At 45.9% G+C, this 11,617-nt stretch overlaps 1 protein-coding gene across 3 annotated transcripts; it reads left to right on the top strand.

The window, feature by feature from the left end:
* Positions 1-461: 461 nt before the first annotated feature.
* Positions 462-11,167, top strand: mdc1 (mediator of DNA damage checkpoint 1). 3 transcript variants are annotated; one of them, XM_070965702.1, is made up of 12 exons: positions 462-712; positions 1,181-1,345; positions 1,463-2,068; positions 2,157-2,235; positions 2,385-3,661; positions 4,226-4,288; positions 4,445-7,833; positions 8,323-8,463; positions 8,599-8,781; positions 8,894-9,019; positions 9,584-9,694; positions 9,826-11,160. In XM_070965702.1, exons 2-12 carry the CDS (start codon positions 1,210-1,212, stop codon positions 10,027-10,029), a joined length of 6,315 nt encoding a protein of 2,104 aa, XP_070821803.1. In that variant the 5' UTR covers positions 462-712; positions 1,181-1,209; the 3' UTR covers positions 10,030-11,160. The 3 variants fall into 3 exon arrangements, with proteins under 3 accessions (XP_070821803.1, XP_070821804.1, XP_070821805.1); XM_070965703.1 differs by lacking the exon at positions 462-712 and having other exon boundaries at positions 918-1,345; positions 8,326-8,463; positions 9,826-11,167; XM_070965704.1 differs by lacking the exons at positions 462-712; positions 8,894-9,019; positions 9,584-9,694; positions 9,826-11,160 and having other exon boundaries at positions 918-1,345; positions 8,323-8,476; positions 8,599-8,750.
* Positions 11,168-11,617: the final 450 nt, after the last annotated feature.

An 11,617-nucleotide genomic window follows, 5' to 3' on the forward strand; every position in this document is an offset into this window, starting at 1 on the left:
AACAATATGCAAATTAGCACGTTAAGCAGTATTCGAATGGCACTGACGAATGCAGACCGCAAACTAAAAAATTGCCTTGGTGACAAAAATGGAATGCCTCTCTATGATTTGATGTAATTTATTAAGCCTTTATTGTTGTTCCTTTATCTATCTGTCTATTCGTCCATGTCCTCTAGCATAGACAAAGGTGAGATGTTATGAAGACAGTTGAACTAGTTTAGCTAGTTTAGATAATTACATCAGGGTGTATCGGTATCAGTCAATCCACTGTGTCTGTATGGCTCCTTTAAGATTCGGGTGTACAGCGGGAAAATGAAGGCACGAAGAACGGTGCTTCGGAGAATTTTGGTCCAATCAGAAACTTCTAATATAAGCCTGAGGTTCAGCTGACCAATGAAACCAGAGTTCCGCTTGACTGATCTGTATATTGGCCAATCGCTTCTGGCTTGAGCACTTCTGGTGGACGTGGCCTACCCTCTTCAGGAAATGCATGAACGTTTTATTTCTCTCTGAATACTTAGCAAGGTAAATCGAGTGTAATTGTAGTCTTTTGCCGTACGAAGTAAAAGCATGTGTGAAAACAAGACCATGATACACCCACACTGCAAATTCACGTATGAGCTCATTTGAACAATTTTACCATGCAGTTGGGCGAATTACAGTCAAGACACTCGTGTGAAGTATCGCGAAAACTTCCGTCATAGTTATCAAGGTAATTGGCCAGGCAGTTAATTGGGACTGCTGCTTTTTTGTTTGTTTGTTTGTTGTTGAAATAGTAGTAAATAACGTTTAAGTGGAAAGCAGAATTTTCGTCTCATTGAACGGACGTACTTACAATGAGAAGTCAGGCTATTTAGAATATGAAACTGAGACGTTTGAATTAACTTACACACACTAGCCGTTGACGTCTTTTCAGTGTCATTTTGTTTTTATTCTGACCGGAAGTGGGGTTGCTGTGAAGCAACGCGGTTTTGAGACGTACATGTCCACACACGTTCAACATAAGTTTTATCGGCGTTGCTTAGCTCTGTTTGCACCATTGCTACAAACTGGATGCGAGCAAGAATAACGTTGCAACAGAAACCGAAAGAGATTGACTGTTCGCTGTTTAGGCTAACGTTAGCCGCATGGAGGTGCCTACTGAGGCTAGTTAACTCATATTATCTGTGTTTACGTGCAGCAGTCGTCCTGTCTTATTCTGTGTGAGGAATGGATGCTACACAGATGATAAGCGACTCAATCTTGGAGTCAGACGAGGAAGAAAATGAAGAGGAGAATCGAACTAAGAGGGGTCGACCTCTGGCTAAGCTGTGCATCTTAAAAAATGAACACATACCCGAGACAGGTGAGTGGTTTAGTGCTGCTGCTGTTTAACCTGTGGTTTGTAAATTCATGCACACTCTGCTTAACTTTTTGCTCTTGTCTGAAGCATTTCTTATGATGCATGTTCTCTGTCACCCAGAGTTGCCTCTCTTTTTGGGAGAGAATGTGTTGGGCCGTGACCCCAACACCTGCACCCTGCCCTTGCCAGCACCCTCAATATCCAAACGGCACGCCAAGATCTGCATCTCTGTTTACAGGAGAAAAGGTCGTCATGGTGAAGCAGACACAGAGGCTTTGGTGTGGGACCTAGGGAGCATGAATGGGACCCGCAAGGGCCGCTTAAAGCTGACTCCTAACGTACGTTATGCCCTCAGTGAATGTGACAGTTTGGTGGTGGCGGACATCCCATGTCAGTATGTCAGCTGTGCAGCAGACACAGCCTTTTCTCAAGGGGACTTTAAGACTCCTGTAAGCAGAAATTCAGGGGTAAAGGCCAGGTTGCCAGATGCCTCTGGAGAAAAGGGAGGAGACACAAACACAGACAGCAAGACGCGTGTCAACGGTGGTACAAAAGCAAGGGTGTCAATACCTGATGTGGAGGACAGAAGAAAGAGTCCTGTCGGATCTAGAGGCCTGTCCTTTGAGCAAACTCCAACCCAGCCACAGGGGACCCTGGTCCCTGAATCTGACTCGGACTCAGATGGAGAAAGAGGAAGAGGAGCAGAGAGGAGGCGCAAGGCTCTGGGTATGTAAACTATGTAAATACATCCAGAAATAAAGCCCTCTCCTCTGTAGCTGATGTTTTACAAGTTCATGTTTGTTATGTTTTACAGTGTCTCATTCTGACTCCTATAAATCCAGTCCCAGCTGTTCTACATTCTTGACTCCCACAAACAAAATCGTCCCTGAAAGGTACATTAGCAACATCTTTTTTGGGGAATTTTCAAAGATATGTATATTCATAACTCAGGCATAAGAAATCTCTAACTTCTATTAATTTTAGCTCTTCTTTCACTTCTGGATTCTAATGCTTGTCACCTTGTTTTCCCACTGTTTTACAGTGAGGACGAAGGCCCCATCACACCGTCCACCTCCGCTATAAATAGGCCTCACAGACATGTCAACTTCAGCAAGGAGGAGACAGATGTAGATGTGGGGCGACAGCAGCCGAAGGAGAAAAAGGCGATTGTGGACGACAGTGAAGAGGGTGAGGGAATGGAGGGAGAAAGAGCGGCACGGGGTGTGAGACCGTCTGAAGAAAGTGGCCAACATGTGCCAGTGGAACAGGAAAGCAATGTCAGTCTTACAGGAGAAGATGAATTGCCGGTGTCCACACCAGCAGTACTCACAGGTGCGATCCCTGCATTTAACATGGACAGTGACACTGATGTGGAGGGAGAGGAGGACGGGGCACCTGCTGGTCCCGTGACCTTGAATACAAACCCACATACTGATCAGCCACCAGACACAGCCCAGTTTCACATGGACAGTGACACAGATGTCGATGAGGATGATGATGCCTTAGGCAAAGTCCCCAAATCTGTGCCTTCCTCTGCTGACAACACCAAACCGCCTCCTGTTATTTCAGTTATTCAGCCAGAGGCCTTCACTATGGACAGTGACACTGATGTGGATGATGATGACGCTGCTGTGTCAGATGCTGCTTCAAAAGCAAAACCAGTGTCATTTCAGAGCACAGACGCAGCTGATTCTGCTCCTTCCACGCAGCCGAAAGATTTCCACCTCGACAGTGACACAGATGTTGATGAGGAAGAAGAAGAGGAATGTGGAACAATTAATAAATGCTCAGAAATAGATCAAATTCCCACTAGATTAGACATCGAGCCAACTGGGCCTGAATCCGCCGCTGCCGCTCCTCACAGCCTGCATCTAGACAGCGACACAGACGATGAAGCTATTGCTGCCCCCGCCATCAGCGAACCCTCGGTGGTGTCTGCTGTCACGGCATCATGCACCGCCGCAGTCGCAGGAGCTGATTTGGACGTTCTGTCTGACAGTGACACAGATGTGGAAGATGATTCTCCTCTGGTTATACCTTTTGTCGCCACAACCTTGTCATTCGCTCCTGATGCCGCGTCAGAAGCTCTTCAGTCAGATTCTGATGCAGGCACAGATGTGGATGAATCCTGCACGCCACCTGCTGGGGACGGGGTCAATCCAGCAGACCACGGTATGGACAGTGACACAGATGTGGAAGACAAGGAGGTGGATTTTGGAGGGCCTGGTGAGGGTCAGATTCCAAGCCTAGACAGAGAAAATACAAACGAGTTCCTGGTTCCCGCTCTGCAGAACTGCTCTACTCCAGTACAATTGCCAGGTAACTTATTACAATGAATGCAGGCTGCGACTAAAGGTCAGTGATGTATTCTAATGGCTTGTTTTGTTCGACCAACATTCCAAACCCCGATGATGTTCAGTTTATTATAATAAAGGAAGAAGAAAAGCATCAAAGCATCAAGAAACTGGATCTGATAAATGTATTACACTTTTACTTGAGAAATGACTAAAATGATCATTTAATTATCAGAATCATTGCAAGTTAACTCTCTGTTAGGATCTTGCTTTTTATAGTGGAGGCATTTAGACCACACTCTTTTTCAATGCTCTATTTACTTAATTTACCCAAGTTCAGCAAAGCAGTATCAGCAGTACAAACAACAAAAATACAATAATTGTATTGTTGTTGTGCAAATACATGTTACAGTAACACAATTACAGACTCCTCATGGGAATAGCCTTTTCATGTATTTTAATGACAGAGCAGTCATATTGCACTGGCCTCTTTATATGTGAACTGCAGAGATTCAAAGATCAGGGCAATGCTGCGAGGCTGTTTGAATTGTCTTTTAATTTTGTTACTTACACTTTGTGATGGTTCCAGAAGGAGAGGCGAAAGACATGGACACTCAGGATTTCCAGAGTCCCTCATCTGGTCCGTTTAGACGTGAGTAAATTACTTTTTATAGTCAAATTACCCCTAGCGTTGTGTCTTTCTAAAACAGTGGGTATAACCTTGCACATTCTATTCTTTCTATTTATTTATCTATCTATATTCTATTTTTCTATTTCTTTGTATTCTTTCTATTTTCTCTTCTCACAGGTGCATTAGCCCCTGCTCTAAGACCTAAAGTATTGTCTCCCAGCTCAGACAGCCAGGAGGATGAGGACTTTGTTGTAGCCGAGACACAGTCCTTCATTCTTCAGACCAGAGACTGCGGGGGCAACCCCCCAGAGGACCACCTGCATGGTCAGGCCCAAGCTCTGGCCATGGAGAGCACACAAGCTTTTGCCTCTGTGGAAGCGGGTGTGAACCTGGAAGCCACCCAAGCATATGCAGCTATCTCAAATGCAGACAGAGCCTCCTTAGAGAATGATTCAAATCTTGAAGCTACACAGGCTTATGGGGAGGATGAGGAACCTGCCGGATGTTCACCAACGTATGAAAAAGAAGATCAGGTAGATTTGGCCCTTGAAGCAACACAGGCATATATTCCAGAACCCTCCAGTGATTCAGAGGATGAAACACATGAAGATGAGAGAAAAGACATGACTACTGCTGAGACTCAGCCTTTAGACTTTCCCACTTCATCGACTCTTGCTATTGCTGAAACCCAACCGATGTCTGTCTTTGAGGAAGAGGAGAGATTGGATGAAGAAAATCTTGTTTCCTCTGTACTGCATGTCAAGCGCAGACCACAGAATGAAACAGGTGAGAGGGAAGAGCAAGGGGAGGCAGCTCAACCTCAGGCAGTAGCTGAAACTCAGCCCATGCATGCAAGCGACCATGAGGAAAGTGACGAGGAGGGCTTGATTGCAGGTCCACGAAAAAGAAAAGCAAAGCCACTGCAGCCTGGAGAGGAGCCGGCACAGCGCCTCACTAGTTCACTTGGTGAAACCCAGCCCATGCACATCGGTGTTGATGAGACCCAGCCCATGGCTATGAGTGGAAATGATGAAAGTGATGAGGAGGATGTAATTCAAGGTCCACGAAAAAGAAAAGCAAAGCCGCTGCAACTTGAAGAAGAGCAGACACAGATGTTCACAAACTCAGAGCTGTCTGCTGTTGAAACTCAGCCAGTTGATTCAGGTGAATGTGAAGAAAGTGATGAAGAGGACTCTTTTCCAGGTCCGCGAAAAAGAAAAGCAAAACCGCTGCAACTCGAAGAAGAGCAGACGCAGTCTCTCACTAGTTCTGAAGTACCTGCTGCTGAAACTCAGCCCATGGGTACATGTGAGGGTGCGCAAAGTGATGAAGAGGACTCTATTCCAGGTCCGCGAAAAAGAAAAGCAAAACCGCTGCAAATCCAAGAAGAGGAATCCCAGACAATCACAAATTCTGAGGCCTCCACTGTTGAAACTCAGCCCTTAGAAACACAAACTGGCCCACAGCCTCAGAGGGGAAAGGGGGCACAATCTGAAGCTGGAACCAGTGGCATCACTGTTAGAGGTAAAAGAGGAACAAGGGCAAGATCAAGAGAAGAGGATGAGCAGGAAGAGTGTTCTGACCCTCCCAAAAGACAGATGAGAGGGAAGAGTAAAGCTTTGCCAACTACCAGAGGAAGGAGAGGAACACCAAGGCCTGATGAGGATGAGAGTGAGAAAGAGGAGAAGGTAGAGCAGGCTATGCGACCAAGAGGAAAAAAATCCACAAGGGAACAGAAAATTGATGGGGAAGAGGGAGAAAGAAATAAGAATGCTGAAAATGAAAGCCTAATAAAGGAACAAGAAGAAGGAACGTTGGGAGAGGAGAAAGATGTCACAAAGCTCGGACAACAAATGGAGAAGGAAAGGAGGGAGACCAACGGAAGAGAAAGAAAACAGGAGGAGGGTCAGCATAGCAGAGAAGAGCAAGAAACATTGGAAAGGGAGAGAAAAGAGAAGGAAGAACAAGAAAGATTACAGGCTGAAAATGCAAAAAGGTTAAGACTTGAGCAGGAAAGAGCAGAAAAAGAGACAACAGAGAGGCAAAGAAAGGAACGGGAAGAAAAGGAAAGAGCTGACAAGACACAAAAGAAAAAAGAACAATTGGAGAGGGAAATAAAGGAGAGGGAAGAAAAGGAGAGAGTAGAGTGTGAAAAGGCAGAAAGAGAAGAGAAAGAGAGATTGGAGAGAGAGAAAATAGAAAAAGAAAGAAAACAACAGGAAGAAAAAGAAAGATTGGAGACAGCAAAGAGGGAACTCAAAGAGAGACTTGAGAGGGAGGAACAAGAACGCCAAGCAAGACTGGAAACAGAAGCAAAGGAAAGGGAACAAAGAGAAAGATTGGAGAAAGAAAAGCAAGAAAAAGAGGCCAAAGAAAAACAAATAAAAGAGCAACAAGAAAACAAGGAAGAAGAAAACGAGCCCAAAGCGCCTGCAAGAGGCCGAAGAGCAGCCAGAAGAACAACCGCCGCCCCGAAGCCGGAACCAGACCCAACCAATGATGATGTCCCAGCAAGGAGAACCAGATCTCGCTCCAACTCTTCCAACTCTGTCAACTCAGAGAGATCTGCTTCCAGTGTTGACACTCAGCAAAGCGGGGGGAGAGGCCGAGGCAGAGGAGCAAAGCGGACCAGTGAGCCACCCCGGGCAGCCACCGCCAGGAGCAGCACCAGGAGGAGGACGGTGGCTGCAGAGCCGACAGATCAGGACAGGAGTGAGACTGCTCCTCAGGGAGGCCTTTCAAGGTCAAACTCCAACAACTCTCTCAACTCTGAGATTTCCAGCTGCAGCTTGAGTTCACAGAGCAGAGGAAGAGGAGGCAGGCAACGAGGAAGAGGGAGGAAAACAGAGGCAGACTCAATCCCTCCCTTCACAAGTCAGAGTGATCAGAATTCAGCTCCCAAAGCTACAACCAGAGGCAGGAGAAGCGTTAAAGCAGAGGGATCCTCTAATGTAGTTTCACATGAAGACGATATAGAGAAAGCAGACTCCCAGCAGGCTAGTACCACAAGGGGGCGGCGGCGAGCCAATGGAAATGCCTCTGAACCTGCAGGTGCAGGTGAGGAAGACCCTTCAAACCAAGAGGAAGGATGTGCCAATGAAGAACCACTTCCTCCTAAAAGGAATGTCAGGGGCAGAGGCCAAAAGGCCGTGAAGAGTGAGACTGTGGAGGCAGCAGTAGCTCCTGCAGTCAGTGATGGAGATCAGGCTAAAGACAAAAGAACAGGAAGAAAAAGAGAGTCGGAGGCAAATGCGGAGGAGGATTCCAGCAGTAGCTCCAAAATTTCCAAAGGGAAGGAGAAAACTCAAACAGCACAGGCAGCAGACGGAGAAGCAAAAGGTGAAACAAAAGGAAACACTGCCGTCCAAGCTAACAGAAGAGGTAGAGCATCCACCGCTCAAGCAAAGAAGAATGCAAAAGAAGAAGAAGAGAGTGAGAAAATGGAGGAGGAGGCTGTTGACAGGAGAGGCAGAGGTCGGTCATCAGCGATCCAGAAAAAGAGGAAAGAGGAGCAGGAAGACAGTGGAACATCTGTAGACCAGGATACACATGTGGAAGCTTCAGAGGTGATTACTTTTAAACATGCGTTGGAAATTTGGAGGTCTCAGAAGGTGTTGCTTTGATTGAGACACAAATACATGAGGGCTGAAACATTAATCAGGCCAAACAGAAAGCTGAGTGGTATATAATTAGGGTCCAGGAACCTCTGTCTTTGAGGAGGAAGGCTTTTACCTTGGCAAAAAGCCCTGGTGCATTTCTGTCTATGAGTCAGCCTTTCCAACCATCATAATGTACTAGAGTCAACATCAGGGACTGTCCAGGTCTCCCCCACTCTCTCAGCAACAAGAGTAGTCTGACCCGCTCTGCATCGCCATTAATACACTAATGAATTAAGTACTTAAGTGGTCACACAGGCACTTCCTACTCTTATGCTTTATCTTGGCTTTCTTTGCTCCTCACCATCCTCTTTGTGTGTTTCATGCTTTGTCCTTGTCCTTCGTCCTCTTTCCCGCTTCATTCCCCGCCCTCCCCTCCCCGCTGTCTCTCCCGTTCAGCAGCCCCAGACTCCAACCAGCCGTGCGTCCCGTAAGCGACAGGCTCCTCCGGACTCCTCCCCCGTGGCAAAGACCCCTCGCTCCTCCTCCGCTTCCCCGGCAGCCAGTGGTCGATTCCGAGCTGCCAGCCAGGCCTGCAAGGTTTTCTGTCTTTGTAAACATGTGGTCACGTTTGTCTGAGAAGTTGTGCACGCATGAACACATTTTGGCTTTAGACCAGACAACAACTGAAGTTTGAGACTTCTGAACGACACGGTGTGTCCGTCGTTCTCTCAGGTGCTGTTCACGGGCGTCATGGATGAAGCAGGGGAGAGAGTGTTGGCTCGTTTAGGAGGCAGCATGGCGAAAGGTGTGGCGGACATGAACTTTCTGGTGACTGATAAGGTGCGCAGGACTGTCAAGTTCCTGTGTGCGGTGGCTAAAGGAGTCCCCATTGTTACCACACACTGGCTGGAAAAGGTTAGTTGCGATATTAGCACCTAAAACTGGCTCCAGACCAGTTTCTTTTCTCTCTCAGAGACAAACCTCAAATAGACACTCGCTGCTCATGTCGTCTTTCTCATTGTCTCAGAGCGGGAAGGCCGGGAGCTTCCTGTCTCCTAATGCTTTCGCTGTAAAAGATCCGGAACAGGAGAAGAAGTTCAATTTCTGCCTGCAGGAGTCTCTGAGGATTGCCAGCAGTCAGCTTCTCTTAAAGGTACTCATAATCCAGTCATCCCATTAATTTCAATGACATGTTTCCTCTGAGTGAGAGGAGGAGTGAGTGAGGCACAGGGTCGGTGGATGATATTGACAGTGAGGAATAGGGATCCTCAAATCCAGAAGTGTTTGTGTTACGGTCGTCCTATAAAAGACCTGACATGCCTTATTTTTACACACAAGCGTTTAGCTCGGCGTCTTTGAAGTTGAATGTGCTCACATCTTTACACGAGCCCAGTATTCATTGTTTACCATTAGGCTGTGACTTATGGGATGTAATTTGACATTTATTGTTAATGCATTGCTTTATGTTTTATGGGCACTTCGCAGAGGGAAGCAGACAGCAGTGTTTCCATTTCTTCCTGCCCTGCACTGTTTCATTAATGCTGCAAAGGGATAGTTTGATACCACATATGCTGCCTCTGGCTAAAATTGTGGAATAGTATACACATGTAATACCAAATTACATTCCCAAGTGCCTTTTATTGATTCCCGGAGGCGCTTCTGCAGCAATTAAATGTTTACGTGTCGCTTACTGCATCTTTTGTCGTCTTCCTCTTAGGGATATGAGATCCACGTTACAAAGTCCGTGAAGCCCGAGCCAGTTCAAATGAAAGACATAATCACCTGCAGCGGAGCTACCTTTCTGGCCAAGATGCCCTCTTCTCACAAGGTACCAGCCAAACTGAAAGCCTTTCTCAGTCAGGTCTCATGTACAATAAGTTATCATCATTGTGTGGTCTATGTGAATCTTATCGTTCGCGATATGTCTGAGTACCTTCTTTTTTATCTCCACCCTCTCAGCCTCAGACTGTAGTGATTTCCTGCGAGGAGGACTGGTCTCTGTGTCGTCCGGCTCTCTCTGCGTCTGTCCCAGTCGTCACTGCTGAGTTCATTCTCACAGGGATCCTGCAGCAGAAACTCGACTTCCAGACCCACTCGCTCCCTGCCCCTGCAAGCCATCTGCAACCTGCAGGAGGCAGAGGAAGGGGCAAGAAGAAGTCTTAGTAACACCAGGGTGTATTGGAGAACCCCATGCTCATAGACTCCCCGTCAAATCAGAGACGGTAGAAACACTAGTGAGTCAGCTCTTTGTCTGTATGAAAGACTTGACTTGCTGTGGATGTAGCATCCATATAATTTTACTGTCAAATGTCAAACTAATTTCCCAGGTACAGCATCCTGTTTTGCAAGAGAGCGACGGAAGACACGAAATTTGGGAAACCAAAACCTTTCAAAGAGCTACTCTCAGTCCGTTCTTGTCTTATAATCTCATTTTTTGCCTTGGACAGGTGGAAAAATTTTGTTTTTAAAGTCACAAAAGCTCAAAGCGATGTTGCTGCTATGCAGGGTGGGAAACGATTAAACATTAACCGCCCTTGTCACTCCCCCCCTCTCATCCTGCCCTGTGCTCCTCCCTTCTCTTTGTACAATGATAACGAGCAGAGCAGGAATTAACGCTGCGAAATTGCTGCTACTTTGTGTGTGTGTGTCTGTGTGTGTGTGTGTGTGTGTGTGTGTGTGTGTGTGTGTGCGTGCGCTAAGTGCATCAACTCAGTCCGCCAGTTTGGCAGCCACGAGGTGAGAGTTGTATAATCATGTTTGGATGGTGGAATAGTGGAACCGATGGGGTCTTTTTTGAAAGCTGCAGTGGCCAGTGGATGGAAAAAAAAAAGCTTATTTCCTGTCCTGATAAGAAGAGCGTAGTGCCTTTTAACACCGATGTAATCATGAACCCGTGTCTCTGTTGTTAGTCTGTCTCCATTAACCAACACCACCTACTCCATTAAGGCTTCATCCAAACCTATTACCTCCACCAATGAGGCTCAATAGAAGCACCTGAATGCTGATGCTGCTTCTACATCAATATCTTATTGAGTTTGTTTACCTACTGTGTGTTCAGACCATGTACACATTATTATACTCCAGAAGAGCAGGTTTGGCTTCTTTCCTGACCTGCTGTCAATCTTAGTTTAGATTTGCTGCGTCATTGGTGATTTAAAGACAGACTCTTTTGCTTGTTAGGAGGTTTGATTTTAGAAGTATAGTTTGTATTTGTGTGAAATCTGTCTGTATTACTAATGAAAACATTAAGTTTTTCTTCTGTATGTTGAACTAAAACTAATAATTTTGCAACAGTATAACTAATCTGCATATTTTTTGGTACTTTATCATATACTGTTGTTCAGGATTGGATGTGTTGCTCCGTTGAGGCAAACCACAGGATGGCTGAAAGTGAGGGAACACTTGTGGACATTGCATTGACATTTCATTATTTATTTTTTGTCATTTTAAAACTCAAGAATGAACCTTTAAGATCAAAACAGCACAGGACTTAAGACTCATTAATGAAGACCCTCAGCTGAGGATATGTCAGTTTTACTCTTCTGGAGTCCTTTAGCATGAGGATCAAGCTTTTTAAGACTTTTTTTCCCTCTTTCTTTTTAGATTTTTTTTTTTTCCAGAGGTTTTGGTGAGAGTTTGCGTTGTACTGAGCAGACGAGCATCTTACAACACATCTGAATTCTTTGTATTTTTTAAGATCGGCCAGTGAATGTGCAGATGTGATTTTGGTCTTATTTCTAGTATCTCAATG

The sequence above is a fragment of the Chaetodon trifascialis genome, chromosome 7, assembly GCF_039877785.1.
Source record: "Chaetodon trifascialis isolate fChaTrf1 chromosome 7, fChaTrf1.hap1, whole genome shotgun sequence".
Lineage (NCBI taxonomy): Eukaryota > Metazoa > Chordata > Actinopteri > Chaetodontiformes > Chaetodontidae > Chaetodon > Chaetodon trifascialis.